Here is a 24,726-nt window from a genome sequence, read left to right as displayed (position 1 = left end):
AAAATAGGCGCACATTGCAAGAATAGCAGATCTACAAGCTTGCGAGACATTGTGGGTTTAAGTGGTAAAGATAACAATTGGAATTATGCATTTGATTTGTACACTTCCAAAACGTAGCTGGCAAAGCCCTTCAAGATTAATACCACAGAAATGACAGTGATCAAAACATGCACTGTACTTCTGCAATTTGCATTGAGCATTGTTAAAAGCCGAGCTAAGCATTCCTGTGTCCCAGATTAACTCTTGCACGCACGCACGCATGCACGCACGCGCACACACGCACGCACACACACACACACACACACACACACACACACACACACACACACACACACACACACACACACACACACACACACACACACGTCATTGCTAGTACATCCTCATTTGATGTCCAGTTTCTACCACTTCAAAATGTCTGTATAAGTTCCTTGTTTTTCTAACCCTGTATTTCTAACCATTTCCTCTTCTTCTTTATAGAGCAGCTGGGGTACAGTACATGCAGGACGCCTGACAGCGTGTCGCGGGTTCGACTCCCTGAGTTGGCTCTGTTCTTGGACCGCTTTTTCCTTCTACACAAAACAGTGAAGAGAATTGCTCATGAGGCTGGCTTTACATGGTGAAACTTCCACACAACTATTTGCAGGTTCCAAAGTGCATGATATACTGTAGTATATAAATTCCAAGTTGACAGATCATTTGCAGAAGTTACGTTAATGTTTCACCATGTACAACTCCATTTGCCAAAATAGCAGATCTACAAGCTCACAACGTGTTGTAGATCACCTATTTATGGCTAATGTTTCCCCCAGAACATGGATGCCGGGGTTCTTGTGGTTAAATAACACCTCCCTCTGTGAGTGAATGTTTGATGGCCGGAGGTTTAATAATGGGACTGGCAAGACAACAGGCTTTGGCTGGGTTGCCATGGGTACCACACAACACTGGGGGTGGGGGGGGGGTCAGAAGGGATGAAAGCAGAGCTGAGTGGCAGAAAGGGCCAGCCTATTACACAGACAGCAGAGAGAAGCAGAGTAGGAGGGATGAAAACAGCGAATCCCGGTTTAAACGTACTGTAGTCATACAACAGGTTATATAAACTCGGCGAGAGGGAAGGGAACTTTACATACAGTAGACATTCCTGATCCCATCCTTGGAGATTTGAGAGCTCCCTGCTCTCTGCTGCAGGAACAGACGCAGTGAGGTGTTCCACACAGGACCACACTTCTTACTGGAGAGGTACAGTAAGTCAGAGAGAGAGAGAGAGAGAGAGAGAGAGAGAGAGAGAGAGAGAGTGTGTGTGTGTGTGTGTGTGTGTGTGTGTGTGTGTGTGTGTGTGTGTGTGTGTGTGTGTGTGTGTGTGTGTGTGTGTGTGTGTGTGTGTGTGTGTGTGTGTGTGTGTGTGTGTGTGTGTGTGTGTGTGTGTGTTTGTGTGTTGCAGAGGCATTTTCAGCAACAAGGGAGAAGGTGAAAATTAAAACAAAGGTTTTATCTTCATTAAACAGGTCACAATTGTGTACAATGTTGAATCATTTTGAAAAAGGTTAACACAACATGGCATTATGTCTGTGTGACATTTAAACAAGTGACAGGTCGCACTCAGGGTGAGAAGATATTTTATTCTATTTCTTCATCTCTTTACAAGTTTACAAGAAAGGACAAACGTTTCAGTTATTCAGCCTTCGTCAGGATTTAGAAATCGGTATCTGCTTCCTTTTAAAGAGGAGCAGACAAGTGAAGAGGAGAATTATCAGATACCCCTAATTCTAAACACTGACGAAGGCTGGATAGCCGAAACGTTTGTCCTTTCTTGTGAAGACTTGGAGAAATAAAAGAAACAAACTCACTCTTGTCACCCTGAGTGCGACCATCACTTGTTTAATGTCTTTGTTCTAAGAGGATAGCGCAGCAGAGGAGCGCAGCTATCATTTAGCCTTGATACAAGACTGACCTATGACAGTCTTGATCCAAGGCTATCTATCATTATGTATCCGTGGCAACATAGGCTACATATCAGTTTGGGGGCCTTCCACTGACTTATACCTGTAGATCAACTACACGTACCAGTACGTCTGTCCCTCCCTTCGTAGCCTGTCTCTCTAATCTCTTTATTTAAGGTGTTCCATCACCTTATGCACAATCTGGGAACCCATTGTGAACCCACAATCTGGGAACCCAAAAAAGGAAAAAGAAAAAACGAATTCTTTGTTTTTTCCTCTGGGGGCACCACCTCCTTTTTTGTGTAGAAACAGCAACTTGGTTTGGCTCTTTCCCTTTCTTCGTCCACTTCCTCCTGGGTGCTTCTTTGTTTATCCCTACTAACAACAACACTACATGTTTAAGGCAGTGGTGCTGACAGGTTAGTCTTGAGAGATTACCGTATGCATTACTAGCTAGCCTGCAGGTAGGGAACTAAGGGCTCGTGAAGGAAAATAAAAAAGTCTGTGATGTAGACCGTCCCTAACCAGTTGAGAGATTTAAAACAAGTAGAAGTACTTTAAGAGTCTCTCTTAAAGTGTTAGAATTCAAACACCTTGGCTTGTTACTTCAGATTTGATCAAGGGAGTCAGATTGCCAAGCGTTTTAACACTTGGACCAAAAATAGCAGATTCGCAAGCTCAGAGCAGGTTGCAACACAACACATTGTGAGCTTGTAGATCGGATGTTTTTGGCTAAGATATTTAGTGTAGAGGGAAAATTAGGAGGGGGCCACCGTGGGACTCTAGTCAATGAAATATAATGGGTTAACTGGTTAGAGAGCTTATCCGTTTTTGCTTTGGGGCCAAATGATAAGATTTCTGTGACTTCTTCTGAGTCAACACTGTTAATGTGAATGTTGAAATCTCCATTGAAAATTATCTGTCATATTTTGTGATAATGCCAGCAGTCAGCTCTGAGAATTGTGGGAGAAATAGTGATATGTGCCTCAGAGGCCCTGTATATCGTAATAAAAAGTACAGCTGGTTCAGCTTGAAGCTCAAGGGTAAGATATTGAGAGGATGAGAACTTTCCCACGTCAACCTTTGTACAATTAAACTTTGCTGTGTAGATGGTGGCAATCCCACCCCCACTTTCACCCTGTCTCACTGTTTGGTATAGACGTTGTATTCTGGCAGATATGCATCATTAAGTGTCCCATTGCTCTTTATGTCTAATCATGCTTCTAGGGGGAACATTCACCAACAATAGCCGATCTACTAGCTCACAACGTGTCGCAAGCATGACGCATTGTGAGTTTGTAGAACGGCAATTTTTTGCAAAGAGATTTGCTGTAGATGAAAGAAAGCGGTCAAAGTAGCCTACAGTTGTAACTTAAGCCCGGTTCTCTAAGTCTAGACGGTTGAAGGGGTTAAGTGCTTAAAGATTAGCTTATAATTAACTATAAGATCATCAATTAAAAAGTGTTTGTTTTCTAGATAGTCCGGTCGCTCCTGTAATTTCGTAAAAAAAAAATAGGATTAGGAAAATTATACATTTCTGGAAACTTCACAGTATGACAAATCAGCAAGATCATCATCCTTGATTTTTTTTTTTGGGGGGGGGGGAATAAACATTTTAATATTCGTTTTTCCACTATTTTGACCTCTAGATTACATATAATGATGATGATTCCTGTGGTTAATCTAAAATTGTCAGGAAATTGCAAATTAATAAAAATTCTGGTTTCTAATTAGAATAGCACATAGGTCACAATCTAGAATGTTTAATATGAATATCTGAAGAGACTGAAGAGATAAATGACACAAGATTGTGTCATTTATTTACACAAACAAAAGCTGTAGACCAGTGTACTGTACACATCTCCATATAATAGAAAATGTGAGATATATTCCATTCTATTGTAGAAAACTGTCTATACCCAACATTAAACTGAATCGGTTAAATGTCAAACTACCACGTAAAAACTGGTTATCGTTGCTATCGGTTGGACACCTTGTATGTACAAAGCTGTTACTTCTCCGAAAATGGAAAAAAGAACCTGTTCCAATTGATACAATGAAGTTATTATTTAGTCACAAGCTTGTTAATACTTTTTGTTTGTCTAAAACCCACGGAAAGACCTGACGACTTTCAGTGAATTTCTTTTCCACAAAAGCCAAAACAAGCTGTACCCCCCTGCCATTTTCTCCCTTGTTCAGCTCCAATTGGAAATGAGAGGAAAATAAATGTTTTTAAAGAAGAAAAGAAAAGAAAATCTGCATATATAAAAAAAAATGTATTTCAATTCCAATTTTTAGCATGTCATGACATTATTGTCAATCATTTTCAACATTCATTTTGGAGCAATTTTTCCGTGGTCTTGTTTCTAACAATTCTAAGAATTAGAATGTCAATTACTCTTGATGCAGTTCTTCTTATTAGAACAAAAAAACAGAAACTCTATGGGTTCTGGTATAGGAACAGTAGGCTTCTGGAGGCGTGGTAACCTTCCTCCTCCAGAAGAGGGCAGTACACAGCAGCATATTGTTATAAATCACTAACTTGAGGGAGGAAAAATGTGGGGCACATGCCAGAAGAGGAGGAGAGAGGGAATGAGAGGGAAAAGATGAGAAAGAAAGAGAGTGAGTGAGAGAGAGGGAGGGAGGAAGGAAGAGAAATGGAGGAACATGCGTAGAAAATGGACAGAGGTTTGCGTCTCTAATGCTGTCAGAGCTGAGAACTGTACAGACAGTAAGTCATTTTATCTTTCTCTCTCTCTCTTGTGTTTCTCTCTCTTTCTCCCTGTACATCTCTCTGTACTCATATTCTACCAATTTTTCTCTTTCCGTTTCACTCACTTTATTTCTGTCTCTCTGTTTCTCTCAACTTATCTCCCTCTCGCTGTCTCTCTTTCTGTCACTCTTACTCGTTGTGTCTTTCTCTGATAGTCTCTCTCTCTCTCTCTCTCTCTCTCTCTCTCTCTCTCTCTCTCTCTCTCTCTCTCTCTCTCTCAGCCAGAGGTTCAGGTCTTACAGACAGATGTGCGGGAAGCAGTGTGAGTGTGTCTGAACACAGAGTGCAGCAGCATGATGCCTCCCTGACAGACACCACTAACCTCCCTGTAAGTAACAGTTATGCTGACTGCAGTCAGCCTTATTATGGAACCTTATGTTATGTTACTTATTAAGATGATTTACTTATTGTGCGTCTGATTCATGTGTCTTCTCCACTCCTCTCTGAGGAGTGTTATTGAGTGTTATTGAGTGTTATTTATTATCACACATAGCTAGAACAAACTTGAAACATGCAATAAGCATGACTTTCCTCCTCGCCTCTCCTCCTCTCCTCCTCCCTCCTCGCCCCACATCACCCCACCCCACCACTCCTCTCCTCTCCTCTCCTCTCCTCTCATCTCCTCTCCTAATACAGTATGCACTTGACTCTGCTATTTGCAATACATTGATCTACTCCTGCATTCAACTGTCTCTCTTAATCTATCAGAAGCCACTGGTCTCGAGACAAGTTGCCACATTTCACATAAAACGATCATTTGTCTGTAAGGCAAGGCAAGGCACATTTATTTGTATAGCAAATTTCATAAACATTTCATCAGCAATTCAAAGTGCTTTACACAAAACATTAAGCATTAACCACTTAAAACCTGTATGGTTGACCGGAGTCTATTTTCTGCAATAGCTATTTCCACAATAGGCATGCTGGGGTTTAAGTGGTCAAGACATCAAGACAGTGCAAAATAAACATTATAAAAGGACTTTTGAATATAATAAAACATAAATAAGTAAAAATGTATTTAAAATATATATATATCCTATTATAATTCTAGTAAGCTCACGGTGGTGGTGGTGGTGGTGGTGGTGGTGGTGGTTGGTGGTAGAGTGGTCTCTTGATCAAACTGCGCATGCGTGGTTGGTGCCAGGTTTCGCGAGAGAAACAAGCAGCAAGGTCTATGAAAACGAGGCCAAACCAAACGAACCCTATACCACCAACATTGGCCCTAAAGCGCTTACAATCGGCGGACATGGCAACACCGACGCCGACGCTACACCATAGACCCCGCCCACTCTCTACTGTGGAAACTAAAGTCAACACTCCAGATTTTTTCCCCCACACACGATGCACATTAGCTCCATAAAGAACGGTTCTATGTCGTTCTCTTCCAGGATCGGGCGAACGTCCGCCAAGGCTCCGCTGTTTACCCTTTTGTATACATCGTATCCCAAAACTAATGGTAGATTCTAAACCGCACGGATGTTTAAGGTTTGGTCGGCTGCATAATATTTTAGGTCGCCAGCGAAACTACCCGTTTAAATCGCTTACTTAGTCAGCCTGTGGCCATGTTTCCCATTGGAGCCAAACCGGGAGACACCGGCTACACGAGGCGCGCGGATACGTGCATCCCCCATACGCAGACTTTTAAAATAGGACTGGATCTAAAAGTGAGCGTGTGTGCGTCAAAAACTCTGCTGTGTTTCGTGTGTGTGTGTGTGTGTGTGTGTGTGTGTGTGTGTGTGTGTGTGTGTGTGTGTGTGTGTGTGTTTGCGAGGACGGGGGGGGAGTAGCATCGTGCCTCCGTGGTGTGTGTGTGGCTGGGGGCTGGGGGGGGGGAGATGATCGCCCGTGTGTGTTTGCGACAGGCCACGGGCCGCATGGATGTACCGTGGTGTGTGTGTGTGTGTGTGTGTGTGTGTACGCCATTCTCCGTGCTGTGTGTGTGTGGGTTGGGGGGGAGATGAATCTGATCGCACCACAATTGCAACTTGGGTCCGCGGCCGTGTATGCGTGGACACGAACGTGCGCATGCACGTTAGGGAGCCACGTGTCACAATGTACTTTATTTGTACTTTATACACACACACGCGACGCCCGTGTGTGTGTTCGCGACGGGAGGATGTACCGTGGTGTGTGTGTGTGTGTGTCTGTGTCTGTGTTTGTGCGCGCTCCCGACGGGGGACGGCTCCGCCTGTTATATGCGCGGGTGTTTGTGTTCTGTGCCTCCACGACGGGATGTGCGTGTGTGTGTACACACGAATACACCATTGGTTCTCAAAGTGGGGTCCAGAGTTCCAGGGGGTCCCCAGCTAAATGATAGATTAGGCACCAAATGGACCCTTATGGGTCTGTCACTCTGAGAGTGTACAAATGGAACCAAATGGACTCTAAGGGGTCCATTTGGTTCCATTTGTACACTCTCAGAGTTAAATAAACATAGACTTTACTATATAAATTGGGGTCCAAGACATAGAAATGCCATTACATGGGGGTCCATAGCCCTAATGCATGTCAAACTGGGGGTCCTTGAAATTAAAATGGTTAAGATTCACTGCTAGAGCCGTAAAAAAAGACGTCTCTTATGGGGGTCCCTGGCATATCTATCAAATGGGGGTCCGCGGGCTAACAAGTGTCAATTTGGGGGTCCTTGACATAAAAACGTTGGAGAACCACTGCACTACACAGTACACACTCACTTTCGATCCCTGATAAACTGTCTGTTCTCGGCCATTCTCTGTGCTGATATATATATATATATATACGCCCGTGGGGAGGGGTGACGCAACGCGAGTACGCGACCCACGGGGGGGAGGAGGACGGGAAGCCACGACGGGGAGGAGGGGGGGAAGCCATGACGGGGAGGGGGGGGGGGGGAGCCACGACGGGACGCGCGCGGGGGAGAAACCGCGCGACAGGACGTGCATTAACCCCAACTTTGAAACTACTTTCACCTGCGCCTTTCACCGGGTATGGTCTAGTTTATATTAAACTCAATAAAACGTTTTCAGCCTTAACAGTGCTTCTCCACGTTTAGCTCTGATTCCAGGTTCAGAAAGCTGACCTGTCCCAGACGACCTGAGAGGTCTGGATGGTTCATGATGTGGCACAAGATCAGACATGTATTTTGGTACTAAAGCATACAATGCTTTATAAACCAAAAGCAGTGTTTTGAAATCAATTCTTTGACAGACAGACAGGGGTGATATGATCTACTTTCTGGGCACTAGTAAGGACTCAAGCAGCAGTGTTCTGAATCAACTGCAGTCATCTGATCGATTGTTTAGGGAGATGTGTAAAGCCACTTCTTGCTCTTGCTGAGACATAAGCAATTTAATCCTTTATATATGTTAAGGAGATAGTAGGCTGACTTTGTAATTGTAATAATGTGGCTGAAATGAGGTTGAAATTCATGTCTGAGAGTGAATGATTGATTGATCAATTATGTCATTTTGTTGAAGAATAAGAGAAAGGGAGAGAGACAGAGGATACAGCTGCAATTTGCAATTGTAGGCACACTTTTTACTCATAATCATTAGTCTACTAAGGAACAAATATTTCTTTGTATTATGCATGAATTTTATATTGTTGATTGAGAAAATTCCAAATGATTTACAGTTGATTTATTGCACTGCAAAATGAGAGGGGCTTAAGAAAAGAGAAAGGGAGTGTTGAGAAAGAGAGGGAATGAGGCTGAGCAATAGAGAGAGAAAGTGAGACAGAGAGAGAGAGAGAGAGGGAGAGAGAGAGAGAGAGAGGAGAGAGAGAGAGAGAGAGAGAGAGAGAGAGAGAGAGAGAGAGAGAGAGAGAGAGAGAGAGAGAGAGAGAGAGAGAGAGAGAGAGAGAGAGGATTAGGGTGGGTGCTTGCGGCTGCATGTGGAACATGATGTCAGAGGAATGCCTTGTTCCTTTAACAGGCTGGAGACGTCTAGCACTGCACCTCTCTCTCTCTCTCTCTCTCTCTCTCTCTCTCTCTCTCTCTCTCTCTCTCTCTCTCTCTCTCTCTCTCCCAGCATCCGGTTCTGCAGCTGGAGCCCGTTTCAGGGATTAGACTGAAGGAGCAAAAAGGAAACTGAGAGAGGGAAAGAGAGATGACACAGACAGGCCGATAGAGAGACAGAGAAGAGAGATGAGAATAGAAGCAAGAAAGAGAGAGAGAGAGAGAGAGAGAGAGAGAGAGAGAGGGTGAAGGAGAGCGGTAAAGAGGATAAACAGGATGATAGGGTGTGGGAGAGAAAGGCTGAGACCTGAACAGCTGGAGAAAGGATGATTAAATCATGAGTAGAGAGAGAGAGAGAGAGAGAGAGAGAGAGAGAGAGAGAGAGAGAGAGAGAGAGCGCACAACATGGAGTGAGGAGAGATGGCGAGAGCAGGTTGAAAGGTCATACACAGTCAGTGTTCATTTATCCATTTGTAACCATCTAGTGAAATGAGCAGTGAGGATCTGTGGGTCCAACTGGTCCAACTGGTCAGACGGCGTGCCTTATAACTAAGTCTAGCACTAACCCTTATAACTAAGCCTAAGCCTAACCCTTATAACTAGGCCTAAGCCTAACCCTTATAACTAAGCCTAAGCCTAAGCCTTATAACTAAGCCCAAACCCAAGCCTAACCCTTACAACTATAAGCCTAGGCCTAACCCTAACCCTTATAACTAAGCCTAAAGCTTAACCTGTAATAATGGGCCGTGGGACTAATGGTGAGCCGCCGATTTGAGTGTGTACCGGCGGATGTGTACATAAACACTGTGCTACTGTAAACGGAGCAGACCTTGTGTTTATGAAAGGCTCTACAGTATAACATGACTTCATACTTGAATGGAGAAGCACACTGAAGAATGAGAAGGAGAAACCAGTACAGGGGCGGCCAACCTTTTTGGACACAAGATCACTTTGTTCAGACAGCAGGCAAGAACTGATCTTCAGGGCTGACTGTTATTTTGCAAGTGATCAGATTGGATTTGTGCATTCAGACATCGCCGACCTTTCTTCCTTTCTTTGATGTGGTAACGACATGTAATTAACCTACTGTAGGTGTGAGTAATGCTTCAGTTATACTCTGTCGTACAAATCTGATTCCGAAAAATCTGTTTTCATGTGTGTTTTTTGTTGTTGTGCAGACTTGATAGAATAAATCTGATCCCAATCTGGATAGGTCAAGAATCAGATTTGGGCTGCCAGTGTGAGCGTAGGTTCTCAACCCTGAAGTAGAGACAGATGGGATTAGAACTGGTGTCTTTAGTTTGTACTCTCACTAATGGCTCATTTCGACTACCAGAACTATCAAAGCGAACCGTGCCGTGCCATGAAACGTGTTTAACAGGTTTTGGATTTGTTTTCATTTTGTTGCGACTCGGTTTCAGATAAGGTTCTAAGAATCTAGTAGAGTCTAGGATGTAGTGCTAACCCTGAGTTCTGGGAGAATTCAGAACTCAGAACTTGTTATTGTCATTTTTATTTTATTTAAAATAGCAGATATTGCTGATCTACAAGCTCACAATGTGCCACGTATTTAATGATGTGGCATTACCTCCTCCTTCAGGGGTGGTTCTGGTTATAATGGAAACATCACAGAACACAGGTTCTGGAAAGTTTCTGGTCCTGGAAGATTCTGGGCAGTGTTAATATTGACAGAAATGTCTGATTTAGTTTTTGAATACAATTCCATTTAGTTCTAGTCATATTTTAATCACCTGAAATGTTTTAGTTTTAGTTGACTAAATATCATAAGATCCTAGTCCACTAAATCTACAGCTTATTTAGTCGACAAAAACAAATCTCATAATTTTTCGTCATACAGTAGTTTTAGTCGAAGAAATGAAAACTGATTCTGGGTCAGGGTTAGTGACACAATGACACTCGTCCAGTCCGGTGACGTGGTGTTATCCTGACTAATGTAAAAAAGAGGCTGATGTGGAGACCATGAATCTACCTCTTAGTTCCACACAGTCCACTGTCAAAACCGAGGGGGCGTAAATGTATAACCCTTGGGTTCATTTTGACACTTTCAGACGAACATTAAGCGATCCAGATTTGACTGCGCGCCATCACGGCTGTGCTGAGCACAAGGAAGGCTGGCCTGGCACCGGGGCGTTCATAAACCCCATCATGGGCACCAGAAAACACCCTGTGGATTTGTTTCCAGACATGCTCTCAGACAACCCAGTACATTTTGTCCTGCCACCCTGCCAGTCAAAACATTGGGTAAAGAGAGAGAGAGAGAGAGAGAGAGAGAGAGAGAGAGAGAGAGAGAGAGAGAGAGAGAGAGAGAGAGAGAAAGAGAGCGAGAGTGAGAGAGAGAGAGAGAGAGAGAGAGAGAGAGAGAGAGAGAGAGAGAGCGAGCGCGCGCGAGAGAGAGAGACAGAGACAGAGACAGAGAGATTGAGAGATTGAGAGAACGAGAGAGAGACAGACAGACAGACAGAGAGAAAGAGAGAGAGAGAGAGAGAGAGAGAGAGAGAGAGAGAGAGAGAGAGAGAGAGAGAGATGAAAAAGAGAAGTAAGATGTTGACTCTGGAAGTCAAGGCGGTTTATTCATCCCATTTCTCCTCCGCTCCTAAACGACAGAAGAAAGACGCCACTGTTTTATTTTTCCTGAGTGATTTTAATGTGGTCGGCCGCTGGCTTTTCTTTTTTTCCCCTTTTTTTTCACCGCACTCTCCAGCCAAAGCGCAGGCACTTTTATGGACAGCCGTATGCCATCGGCAGTAGCTCGGGGCCTGGAAGGACCTCTGGCCCTGTTAAAGCTGGGAAGCAAAATTGGTCTGAATGACGTGGGAGGGAGAGAGGGAGAGAGAGAGAGAGAGAGAGAGAGAGAGAGAGAGAGAGAGAGAGAGAGAGGGAGGAGATGTGGGCTGGACTGGAAACACAGTGCTGGTTTCAGCCTCATGCTGGTCGCTGTAACGCTTTAAAAACACAGATGTAAATCAGACACAGGTTACCATAGGACACAGAGAGAGAGAGAATGTTTTTGATTCCTTTATTACATAAATTACTAAAGGGAACAATTCGGGGCGGGGGGGGGGGGGATGCACCTGAAAATAAGCAAGGAACATGTACAGAAAAAAATACAACATAAGAAAACAAAATGCAAGACATTAAACATTAAAACAGTAGTCTACTGTCAAAATGAAAAAGAAAATAAGATCTCTTGTATCCCCCACCGTACACAAAACCATTCCCACACTTCAAGACACTGTGCACTGTTTTGTAATAGGCGTGCTCAACCCTAGCGCTGAATTCACACCACCAGGGCTTGAGCCTGGCCATAGCTCCTATGACATGCTCCTAAATAAGCCAGTTTGTGGTCCAGTGAGAGTTCTGCTGCTCTGAACAGATCAAAGCGAGCAGCTGTGCCCAGTAGGAGGGCTCACTGACAGAGAGGACAAGTACAGACAATCGAGGCTTGTCCGAAGTTGTCCCTGGCAGATTGTTTGTAAACAGTCTATACATTTTAGGTAAGAAATAGTTGCTCAATCTTGATTAATTTCACATCTACAACTGCTAGTTTAAAACGTTATCAATCTACGCTACTTACATGCAGTAGTCCGTTTCTGTCCATCTCACGTAGTCTTGAAACACAACGTTGAACTTGAAGTTGAAACATCAACCTTTGCTGGCTCGGCATCCTGCCACAGTGGGTAAAGTGACGGTCGCTCCTTGCGGAAGCTAAATACCGCTGCTGGTGTGAATTCAGTGTGAAGCTCGATTCATACTTCATCGCATGACGGTCGCGCACAGTGTTGCGATGCTGAATTGGAACGTGGTTGCACTCTATTTTAATGATGTGACATGCACTTCGCTTAACACCTACACTACAGGTCACACAATGGACAATTGATGTGCATCTAGGCTCATTCCTATGTTAATCCACCTGGTGTGAGTCGGGAGCCTTTGCAAACTTTGTTGAGATGTGAATTTAAAGTTGTTTTAAATCTATGCGTGTGCCTGCGCGTGCTCCTGGTCAAATAGGTTCCTGCACGGCATGCAAGGCTGTCCCATGAACAATGCAACCCTGGTCGCGCGTCAAAAATAGCTTATTCTATAGGGCTGATAGTTTTATGCACCATCGTGCGACAAAGTATGAATTAGACTTAAGGCAGGCCGACACCAGTCCTTGCAAGAGAGAAGAGAGAGAGAGAGTCACCATTCTCTCTCTCTCTGTATTCTACTACATGTGTGAATGTGTGTGAGGGCCGGGGAAGGAAGAGCGGAAGTGTGTCAATGAGTGTAAAGACCGAACTTACAGAAAATGAAAGTAGAGAAGTGAGTCATAGAGGACAGTATGTGAAAGTGCAGCAAGACAGATAAATCATTCCTGAGTTCAGATCTCATCTGACACAGGTAGCGGTGTCATATCAAGCTGTGATATCACAAATACCAAATCACGATGCTTGGTATTTGTACTGTCAATAGTACGATGTTATTTCTAGAACAGGGTGTGTCTGTGATAGATGGACAAGAAGAGATCATTGGACGGATACTCTTTGGATGTTTAGGAGTGACTCATAGAAGGCCAAAACTTCACTGAGTGGACAGACCAACGTCCAAAAGAAGGTAGCTGAAAGAGCTGAGAGAAGACCGAGGCCTCTTTTGGCCAAAATAAGACCTTATTTCCAGCTCCTCCTGGCTGCATGCATGTTGAAGAGTCCTTGAGTAGTAAGACACTTGAGTGGTATCTTGTATTTACAAATACGCATAATATACTTACTTAAACATATATTTGTATAGCGACATATCTGTCAAAAGGATAAAATGATAAAAAGCTTGAGAGACACAGCCCTAATTGCTCCTGTCCTGATATGCAGGTTGGCGCCTTGCATGTTCTCCTCTGCTGTCGGTGTGTGAATGTGTGTGAATGGATGAATCTAATGCATCCAGATTGTGCTACTGTACAAATGCACCATTTATTTACCATTTGTTATTTGTGTTTCAGGTGCGGTCGCGTGTTCAGTCGCTGGGTGAAGATGTAGTCCGACTGGTCACCATTTGGAGTATGTATTTAAACAGGATCCCCTCTGCCCTGTTACCGTGCTTACTGTGGCTGTCCTTCCTCCCGTCCCCCGTCGCCCCGACGACAATGGCGACAGACACCACTCCCCCGTCCAGCTCCGCCTTCGCCTCTGCCTCCTCGCCCTCCTCCCTCTCCCGGCCGGCCAATACCACGCTCCTCTTCGCCACCGGCGTCCACGGGACCAGCCTGCGCAACTGCACTTGTTCCGCCCCCGTCAGCGACTGCAACGAGCCTCTGGCCAACCTGCTGTGCAGCTGCCGCACAGTGCTGCGCTCCGCGCTGCCCTCCGCCGGCCTCAGGGAGCCCGGCGGGCTGACGGTGTGGCTGCGAGAGCCGTGGGTGCTCGGCGAGCTGCTGAACAGTAGCACCGTGGGACACCTGCGGCTGGCTCTCTGCGGAGGGACCCCGGTGGCCAGCCAGTACCTGACTCTGTTTGGACTAAGGACTCTAACCATCCACAGCACGGCGCCGGGGGCACCACACCCCTACCAGGAGCTCAACCTAGACCCCGCGGTGGGGGCGGCGACAGAGGGAGGGAGCCTCTCTTTGAACTCCTTGGACACTGACCCCCTCCCCTCCCCCGATCCCCCGTCGTCGTCATCATCGTCATCATCCTCGGCCTTCATCCTTCACGTGACATTCCTGGATGTCGCCGTGTTGAACGGCCTCTCCACCCTAAAGGCCTACAGCGTGGTGGGGCCGCCCGTTTCAAACCTGTCACAGGAGTTCCCCGACCTGCCCCTCGCCCTCCCCGTGCCCTCCTCCTCCACCCCCCAGGATGGACACTCGAGTCCCGGGGACCCTCAGCTCAACTCACTACTCACCTTTGTCTACTAAAGCCTAATTTATGCTCCGAAAATTGTCGACCTACACAAGATCACGATGGGATCTCACGACGCCATCGTTAGAGAGGCCATTTTCGATCATCATGTAATGAAGTATTAATCAGGCTTATCGAAGACATCTCTATTGAGGGCACGTTGTGTGCATGTGTCCTCCGAAAAGGAGAGACGTCTGCTCACCTTTGGGTCTTTGTCTCGATGAGAATGCTGAAACGTTGGGAAGACACAGGAGGGAAGGAATTGGTTGGATCTGGATCCTAGCAGTGATCTTTCTCACCATCAACTAAAAGTGATGCTTGTCACTACAAGGGAACATTGGTGATTTTAGTGGTTGCAGCGAGTCTCTCTGGATGAGAGCATCCACTTAATTATTCAAATGTAAACATGCAATGGATCAATATTTCCTCTTCCTTTTTCTACAGCTGCAAACGCTGCTCTTGTGGAGGAAAGGAAATAAGGAAATAATTCATGTGATGTTTTTTGCTTGGAATTACACTTTAAGCCGTTCTCTGTGACTTCTGGATGTCAGCGTGCATCGCATCGAAGGGAATAAGAAGTGACACATGTTGTATTCACCTGCCTGTGGCTTTGAATGCAACGTTTCAAAGAGAATTTGATGTTTTCTCAGACAGACACACCGTCAACTAAGAAAATGATGCTGTGTTGTGTGTATGCAAAGCAACAGGCTAAGTCATTTTCAGTGGAAGCCAGCGGCATAAAGCTACCCAACACGTCGCTGCATATTGGTATGACGAACCACAATTCAAAGTTGAGCTGGACTCAACTTTTTTCAGCGCTCCACTGACGCAGTGAACCATCAGTCAATAATATGTTTTTGTTTCAGCATTTCCACTCCCCTTCTCTCTACCCAAAAGTCTTGCTCTGTTCCGTAAATGGAAGAAAAACGAACTAACTAGCTCTCTGTGTTATCTAACCCCTTCCATTTGCGCAGTGTGGCTTGAGCAGCACTTCAACAGCGACTCGGCAGCAATGAAGCTGGCCAAGTTTGGCATTTTGTAGCTTTTGTCGGCACTTGTGTGACCGCAGCAAAGCAGTAGCCTGCTCTCAGCATGGTTGTTGCCACATTGTTGTACCGTACATCAGAGGAATTACTTGGAAAGTCCAACATTGGTAACATAGCACATCTACAAATAGTGGGTTCGACAGGTCTACAGAGATTTACATTTTTAAGATCTCGGGTGTCAGTTATGGTATGACAACCATGGCTGATCTTGTGTTAAATAAACCTTTGCGTCCCTATTCTGGAACGGAGAGATTTGGCGTAGAGGGAAAAAGGAAATGGGCCTGGTATAGGTCAATGGGGGACCCCGGTCAAGTAACTACAGTATAGGGTTTATGTGGTTAACCTGCTACTGCGGCTACACACACAACTACAGACACCTGTTGGAGATCACATGCAGTGAGTGTGTTTACATGTACAAAATATTCCAGATATTGTCACTGTCTGGCACAAACCTTGTATCTCCATATTTCAACTTTTTTAGGGTTTTCATAAATGAATGCCCTACTTCATCATACAACTATGTCACACAAAAGTAGAGAAAATAGCAGATCTACTAGCTCACAACACGCCATTTCAGAAAATAATAATATTAAAGTGAAAGTTCTTTAGTCTGACTGTGGGGTTTAGAAATATTGAACCAATGTAAAGTATTAACAAGAGCTTGTGACTAAATAATAACTACATTTGATCTATTGGAGAACAGGTCCTTTTTTCCTTTTCCTGAAAAGCAACTGTTTTGGACATACATGGTTTCCACCCAACAGCGACTAGTATAAGGCTATGTTTTGGTATAAGGCTACATATGAACAGGCTGTTGTCGTTGTTTCCGTAGCAACAGAACTCACAAAGAAAGCAGTGATGTTAACAAGCTATAAGATGTCCAGCTTTCTAAGAACCTGGATAAGTGCCAATAAATCCTATGGAGAACAGGATATGGTATTATGTAATGACAGTATATCTTCACAGACAACTTGGATATCGAAAACACAGTGGTGGACAAAGTATATACTCAAGTAAATACTCAAGTATTCAAAAGTACAAATTACGAAGTACATTTTATTTTTGTACGGCAAAAGTAGTACAGTATTCAAGTAAATGTACTTTGTTACTGTCCACCACTGCGGTATTACGTAATGACAGTATCTCTTCACAGACAACTTGGATATACCAAACACTACTGGAATGCACTGTAATTGTGCATGCATGCACCACTCATTGCATATACTGTAGCAGGAAGCCACGTCGTTAAATCTTATTCACATTGCACATTCCATACACAGGGAAACTCAATGTGCTTTTGTGGCAAATGCTTAAAAAGATATCGTCGCTGTCAGGCAGAAATCACAGACATAAATCACAATCACATCGATTTTGAAAATGTTTGCCTATAATGACATGCCCAAAATCGGGAGTTGAAAATGGTTAAGTCTGTCTGTGGATTTTATAAATATTTAACAAAAAATGTATTAATAAGAGCTTGTGACTAAATAATAACTACATTGGATTCATTGGAACACAGGTTCTTTTTTCCATTTCCTGAGAAGTAACGGTTTTGGGTTAGGGTCCCAAGTCCAGTGTCTTGTCAAGTCACATGGTGTCATGGTGGCCGTTCAAAGCCAGCAGTGCCGGAGGTCTCAAACACCAAACCCTTCATGCTTGTGTCTGAACGACCAGCAATGGATACAGATAGCTACAGTATATCCCCAAATATCAGAGAGCGAGAGAGAGAAAACAAATCCCATCCAATGATTTATTACCTGTTATAGTGATATCTTGACATCAAACTCACGACTGCTCGTAGAGCGGGACGGGAATGTTCCAGACCGCGTTTGTGGCTGCCAGCGTGATCTCCAACGCACCTGCAGTGCTGTCAGATAAACTGCAGCAGATGACCTCGAGAGAGAGACAGAGAGAGGAGATCTGGAGTGTAGCCAGTCAGTGCAGGGTGGGGTCAACTGGATGAAGCTCAAATCACAGTCCATTATATATGACAGTCAGGGTTGGACGGGTGTTGGCTGTGGGGGGAATCCATGCCGCTGCTTTTTTTGCATTTGAATCAATTTAGTAAAAAATGTATGTTAACCACATTAAGAGAATTGGGTAGGAAAATGCCCTCTCTTTTTTTTCGTTTTGTTTTTTTTGAAAAATCAAGCAATGCCCTTGTAAAATGGAGTAGAAATTAGGCTTCAGGTGGAAGACATGGGATGGATGTACAGAACAGAGAACAGTTTTTACACTGAATCATTTGAGAGTTGTCTCACTTGTTTAGATGTTAACCACATTAACCCTAGCATCCCTATTCTGGGACGAACATTCCGTGAAAATAGCAGATTGTAGATTGACTGTTTTTGGTGAAGAGATTTGGTGTAGAGGGAAATACTGGAGAATTGAGTATAGAGCGCTGAGGGACCCCGGTCAACTATGCATATAGGGGGTTAAGTGGTTAAAGACTAGTATTTAGTTTGGAATGAAGTGAGAGATGAACACGTTGACAGCTACTGCTGTCTCAGGTGGCTATTTTAGAAAAGTGACTATTATGAAAACATCACTGCTGTCAAGATTTAAAGCTACAATCAAGGACTTATTTCAATGATTAAAATGTTATTTTAACCAATCTGTATAGTAGATTATCTCAATACCATATGTAGTATTTCTGCAATGTCTGTAAAGTTATACAGATGGGGCAGCAGATTGGATACTACCGTATATGCGGAGCCATCTTTATTGTAGTTCGGACATCATTGCAATTACACCTCTCTCTCAGGAGAGGGAGACAGCGGACAGAAAATGTACGGATTGTAGCTTTAAAGGGAAAGGATGAGTGACATTGTTTGTTGTGTTTGTTGCGGGGGGTGAGATCAGTGTGCGGGGTTAACAGCTGCATCACAGCTGCTTCACACACACACACACACACACACACACACACACACACACACACAGAAAGGAAAAAATACAAACTGTTACACGCCTAACCACATCCCTATTATGGGGCGAACATTCAGTGAAGAGATTTGGTGCAGGGGAAAAAGTAGCAGACCCAGAGCCCTGGAGGACCCCGTTAAATTGTAGGGTTCAAGTCATTAAAATATGGACATTGTGGGAGTAATGCTGAATTTATCCTATGTCATACGACAAAATGCATAAATCAGTCTTACGTATTGTGGCCGTTTTGTTTTTGTGTGCGATTTATTTGGCCGAAATATTTTCAAGGGTTGTTCGTAACTAGTACACACAGAACATGTGTTTTGGTGTGAAATATTCGCTGGCGAGTATTTACATTTTTTTGTATGGATTGTTTGTCAAGGTGCGTAAAAAGGCCTTTAAGAGTTGGTCTGAGAGACTGACCTGATGCCAAAATGCCACAGGTTCAGTTTGTCTGTCCTCTTCCTTGTGTCTTATCAAAGTATCAAGTCAGTTAAATGACTACAATAACAAATACAGCCCTATTGACAGCTTCAAACTGACAACAATAGCAGTAAATGTTCCACCCCAGTCATGTGATAAAGGAAAAAAGGCTTGTTGGTCAGCTGTCTATAATGTCCACACACACAAAAAAAAGTATTGGGAGAAATGATCTTGTGAGCTTATTATACGTATCTCCACGATCCTTTTCACACTGCTAGCTTACTAAACTGGTTGATGATAGCTGCTACGTACTGCGGTTAGCCTGTGCTAACTAGAAGATAATATTTGGCTCATCCCCATAGCAACGTGAGAGTTTTGGGACAAAACCGTCTATAACTGCTTTACACAGAATATTTTCAAGTGAGTCGTAGTGAAGTAACGTCCCTGCCAGTCTAACACACTGGTCGTTGGCAAACAGAAAGTACACGGTAAAATCCACAGTGTCTATTTGTAACTCAGAGAGTGTACAAATGGAACCAAATGGACCCCTGTCGGGTCCATTTGGTTCGGTACTCTCTGAGTTAAAGGAACACTCGGGAGGCGGTGTGATGGACAGACAGTCAGACACCAGACAGACAGAGTAGACAGACAGACAGACAGACAGACATGCGTTTGGATCAGAGAGACAGGCAGACGGCTCAGCGGGTCTGAGATGTTTCTGGAGTACAGCTGCTGCCTGCATTCTCTCTCTCTCTCGCTCTCTCTCTTGCTCTCTCTCTCGCTCTCTCTCTTCCTACTATCTCTTTCTCTTTCTGAGTGTGTGTGTGTGTGTGTGTGTGTGTGTGTGTGTGTGTGTGTGTGTGTGTGTGTGTGTGTGTGTGTGTGTGTGTGTGTGTGCGTGCGTGCGTGCGTGCGTGCGTGCGTGCGTGCGTGCGTGCGTGCGTGCGTGCGTGCGTGCGTGCGTGTGCGCGCGCGTGTGTGTGTGTGTGTGTGTGTGTGCGCTGTGTTCTCCCTGTCTTATTGAGTGCAGATGTACTAATAAAACATGTTGTTTTGAGGCAGCATGCAGGTTTACAGTAGATCAACGGGGGCCCGGCGTGAGGGTCCCTCTCTGAGCCGCCTGTAAATCTCAGCCCTCCTGGATCAGAACCACTGGACTAGAGGTTCTGCTGGGTCAGAACCACAGAGGACAGGTTCTGTTGGATCAGAGTAGTGCTTGGTTCTCAAACTTTTTAATTTCAAGGATCCCCATAACCCTGAGAGTGGAACTAAACTGGTCCATATGGTTCCATTTGTACACTCTCAGAGTTGCAGACCTGTAAGGATCCATTTTGGTTCCTGTCAATCATATAGCTGGGGACCTCCTCCTGGAACCCCCTCAAGGAGCCCTGGGGGTCCCCGAACCTCACGTTGAGAATCACTGGATTAGAGGTTGTGTTGGATCAGAACTACAGAGAAGAGTTTCTGTAGACTGATCAATAACAGTTGGATAACTTGGATTACTAGTAACAGTTGGATTAGAGGTTGTGTTGGATCAGAACTACAGAGCAGAGGTTCTGTTGACTGATCAATAACAGTTGGATAACTTGGATTAGATGTTGTGTTGGATCAGAACTACAGAGCAGAGGTTCTGTTGACTGATCAGATCTTGGATTCGACTTTTTTTTTTAAATACAAAAATAGCAGATGTACAAGCTTGTAGATCTGCTATTTTTGAATAGCCAACATATAAATGGATAAAGTGATTAACATTATTGTGATGCTGTATCAACTACTTTTGCTGAGGACCATCTGGAACCCTATCAAGGACCCCTAGGGGTCCCCGGACCCCACTTTGAGAAACACTGGGTTAGACCCTCGGCTTGCCAAGTCTATGTGCTGAAGTGCCCCAGAACGAGACACCCTTGCGCTAATCTGAGCCATCTAAGCAGCCATCAGCTGGATGAAGCACTAAAAGTGATCCACATTTTGCTTCTTGTGCCTGTAGGAGTAGTGACAAATAATGAAACCCTCTTGATTCTTGATTACCCCTGAAACCTCCCTCCCTGCCAAGAAAATATGCAGCAGAGAGAACTTCCATTTGAATTTCATATAATACCGTTATAATTGGTTCGTACTCTGATTAAGGCAACAAGTCATGTAAACACCTCCACCTGATTATTCTTAATCACAGTAAGCCTGACCCAATGCAAACAGCTCCATTTCAGTTCAATATTTTCATTTATTTGTTAATGTTTCCATCACTGTTATCTTTTGTGATATTGAGGATATTGGGGCGGCAGTGGCTCACGAGATAGAGCGGCCGACTTGGGAATCGGTAGGTTCCTGGTTCAATCCTCCTTAACTCCCCCTGTGTTAGTGTCAAAGTGGACACTGAACCCCTAACTGCTCCCGATAAGCAGGTTGGTGCCTTGCATTGTTTCCTCTGCTGTGAATGGGTGAACGTAATGCACATTTCTTATGTGGTTCGCCGAAAACAGCCGATCTACAGTTGCGACTGTTTGTTTTGTTTTGTTGTGAACTTGTAGATTGGCTATTTTTGGTGAAGAGATTTGGTGTAGATGGGAAAAAAGCAGTCCAAGTACAGACCCAACTCGGGCCTAAGTGGTTAAGTTGCACCCAGAGGGGAACTGGAGATCAGAAAACAGGGTGTGAAGAGTCGTTAAAACCACTGAGAGGTCATGACCCTGCAGCACACGAACCCTCTCTCCTTTTTTTCTGTCCATCTCTGTCCTACACTCCGACTGCCCCCCCCCCCCTCTTTCTTTCTGGTTCCAGCTCATTTCCTGAGAGAAAGAAAGAGAAAGAGAGATTGTTAAGACTTCTCTCACAAACATGTCTTCAGCCAACACTTCTACACTGTGTGTGTGTGTGTGTGTGTGTGTGTGTGTGTGTGTGTGTGTGTGTGTGTGTGTGTGTGTGTGTGTGTGTGTGTGTGTGTGTGCGTGCGTGCGTGCGTGCGTGCGTGTGTGCGTGCGTACGTGCGTGCGTGTGCGCGCGTGTGTGTTCGCGCGCAGTGCAGGGTTAGGGTTTGCATGCTTGGGTGTGTCTTTGTACAGTAGTGTATGTGCAAACGACGTGTTTCATCCCCTCCTACCTTATTATTTTATTTCCAGTTTAGTGAAAGCTGCAGTTGTTCTGCCGTCATGTGCTCATGGTGACACCCAGGGCTTGATTTGTAGGGGGAAAACGGTGTTGGTGATGTTGGGGGTAATTTTCTTAACCATTTAAACCCTATTTATTTCTTTGCACGACAAATAAAACAAATAGCCGATGTATGCATGCAAGTTATGAACTTGTAGATCTGCTATGAATATGCCCAAAACAGGGACTCCACCAGGAAGTGGAAAGTGGTTAAGTCTGTCTGTGGGTTATAAATATTGAACCAATGAAACTTTTAATAAGAGCTTGATACTAAACTTGTGGACAAATAAGGTTTCCATTCGACAGTGATGATATCATACACGACCATCATTATTTATTCAACAGTAAGCCATGTCTTATTTGAGGGCCTCTACTATAATAATAATAATTACAATAATAATGATAATAATAATAATAATAGCTCAGATGTATACAGCGCTTTACATAAAAGAAAAGCAAGGAACCAACTTTATTAAGGAAAACTAAAACAATAAAAAGATAAGGGCTAGATTTAAATTGATAAAAGGTTAAGCATGTCTTCTATAGCATGGTTCCCAAACATTTTTAGCTTGAGATCCAGAAGTCTCCCCTGGACCCAATCTTACAAAAATATATTATGATTAATAACTGATACCCTATTAATAGTAAAAAGCGGTTTGGGAACCACTGTTCTATATTGACTGTTCGTCCATAATGGCTGTATATGGTAACTTAGTGGAGAGTTGTGTAGCCAGAAGTGTCCCATTAGTTCCTGCCATCTGGTGTGCTGGTGAGCAGCGTGCTGGACTGTGTGTAATGGTTTTCAGACAGGATGTTCAGACAGACTCCGCACATTTGTTACAAGCCTCCAGTCAGCTTACAGCTCACGCTCTTAAAACCTCTGGAACATTCCGCCATCAAACCAGCGAAATGAGGTCATTGGCTGTTTGGCTCCTGACATCACATATACACACGCACACGCACACATGCATGGACGCGCGTGCGTGTGCTCATGCACGCACGCACGCGCGCGCGCGCACACACACACACACACACACACACACACACACACACACACACACACACACACACACACACCTAAGCTTTCATTTGTTTTATTTCTTTTGATGGTTTTTGAAACTAGACTATAGCACCTTACCTACTTGCTTCAGGGAATGTAATGATTCAAAAGTCAAAGAAAAAAGGTACCAGTTTGTTATTAATGTCCATAACCCGGGGCTGTGCGCCTTAAGATGTGTGTGTACAAATTACAATAGAATTATTTACATTCTATGTACGACATGTTTGATGAGTCATCACTGAATCTTATGACGTTTAATGAAAAGAATGTGGATTTGGACATGGTTTTGATAGGATTAATTTGTATATAATTTGGTTTGTCATTGCAGATTTTTAATGAAAATGGGAAGCTTGTTTCTTTATCATGAGGCTGACGTGTGGACGATGTGTTTGTCCACAAAATGATTGCTGCTGTATATTCTGTAACAGTGCCTAATTAAAATAAAATGAAAATTGTTTTAATGTTTGAAATGAGTGTGATGTCATTTATATGGGCAGAACATAAATCATAAACATGTGGTGTAACACTGCAACACAACATTGAAACTAATAATCATTAATACAGGACAATTTACAATTTAGGCATCGTTAATAATTATACATTATGCTCACGTATAGTGCATCTGGACATTTCAGGCAAACAGTATTACTTACCGGTAAGATAATTATCTAACATAACATAACAAAACATAGCATAACATAACATAACAAAAAACATAGCATGACATCACCAAACTAAACTTAATCAAATAATAATAGCACAACATAAATTTACTTCAACACGCATTATACTTTTAAATGTAATCTGATTATCTGATTACTTGTAGTATAATATTTTAAATGTTACGAGAGAATATCACTGAATAAATGGCCTGTCCCCCAAACACACATTCACATGTAATCTGTAATCTGTAACAGTTACCTTTTGATAATAACTTGACCCTGGAGGTCGTAGATGGCAATTTATTGATTTGTAACTCTGAGAGAGTAGACTACAAATGGAACCAAATGGACCCTTACAGGTCTCAGAGTTAAAGTAACACTGAGGGATTTTGCTGTGCAAGGGCCGGAACAGTTACATCATACAATGTGGCAGAAGTTGCACATTAAATTAAGAGCCAGAAATGATATTAAACTACAGTGTTGACGTCTCCTTTCAAACAGGCCAAAGCTATTATCTGGCTTTACACTGGGGGCCAAATTTGACATGGAAATAAGGGCCCAAGATAATAAATAAGACAATATTATCCTGCTGAATGTTATCTTTGTTCATGATCCTGTCATCTCCCGGCTACTGTTTAAAAAACACGGCTCTGTTCATAACCAAACATTCACATTCAACTATCAACAAAGGGACATTATTAAAACCACTTGAACCCTAGCGTCCCTATTCTGGGTTGAACATTCATCGACGGCGCGTCGTGAGCTTGTAGATCTGATATTTTGAGCAGAGATAGAGTGAAAACATGAGGGATCCTTGTATAGAGTTTTGGGAAACTCTGGTCAACTAAGTATAGCTACAGGGTTTAAGTGGTTAGTACAATACTGTATAGATTAAAAATAGAAAATTCAGACATCATATCCTAAGGCACCT

At 43.7% G+C, this 24,726-nt stretch overlaps 1 protein-coding gene across 3 annotated transcripts; it reads left to right on the top strand.

Annotated features, from left to right (window-relative positions):
* The first annotated feature begins 4,580 nt into the window (after positions 1 to 4,580).
* LOC311064622 (exosomal polycystin-1-interacting protein-like) lies at positions 4,581 to 23,583 on the top strand. Of its 3 annotated transcripts, XR_014602728.1 has the most exons (4): positions 4,581 to 4,671; positions 4,935 to 5,041; positions 13,641 to 19,453; positions 19,511 to 23,583. XR_014602728.1 is itself a non-coding variant. In XM_084084524.1 (3 exons), the coding sequence occupies exons 1-3, from the start codon at positions 4,608 to 4,610 to the stop codon at positions 14,553 to 14,555; spliced, it is 1,086 nt and encodes a 361-aa protein (XP_083940650.1). In that variant the 5' UTR covers positions 4,581 to 4,607; the 3' UTR covers positions 14,556 to 23,583. The 3 variants fall into 3 exon arrangements, 2 of the variants coding, with proteins under 2 accessions (XP_083940650.1, XP_083940651.1); XM_084084524.1 differs by having other exon boundaries at positions 13,641 to 23,583; XM_084084525.1 differs by lacking the exon at positions 4,935 to 5,041 and having other exon boundaries at positions 4,595 to 4,671; positions 13,641 to 23,583.
* The last annotated feature ends 1,143 nt before the right edge of the window (positions 23,584 to 24,726 follow it).

This window comes from Gymnoscopelus microlampas, assembly GCF_963454915.1.
Source record: "Gymnoscopelus microlampas genome assembly, chromosome: 17".
Classification (NCBI taxonomy): Eukaryota; Metazoa; Chordata; class Actinopteri; order Myctophiformes; family Myctophidae; genus Gymnoscopelus; species Gymnoscopelus microlampas.
This window is presented reverse-complemented; position numbering and strand designations above follow the sequence as displayed.

Coding starts and splice junctions, on each gene's coding strand:
- LOC311064622 (XM_084084524.1), top strand. CDS start 4,608: ATGCGTAGAAAATGGACAGAGGTTTGCGTCTCTAATGCTGTCAGAGCT. Junction 4,672..4,934: donor AGCTGAGAACTGTACAGACA/GTAAGTCATTTT, acceptor TCTCTCTCTCAG/CCAGAGGTTCAGGTCTTACA. Junction 5,042..13,640: donor CAGACACCACTAACCTCCCT/GTAAGTAACAGT, acceptor TTTGTGTTTCAG/GTGCGGTCGCGTGTTCAGTC.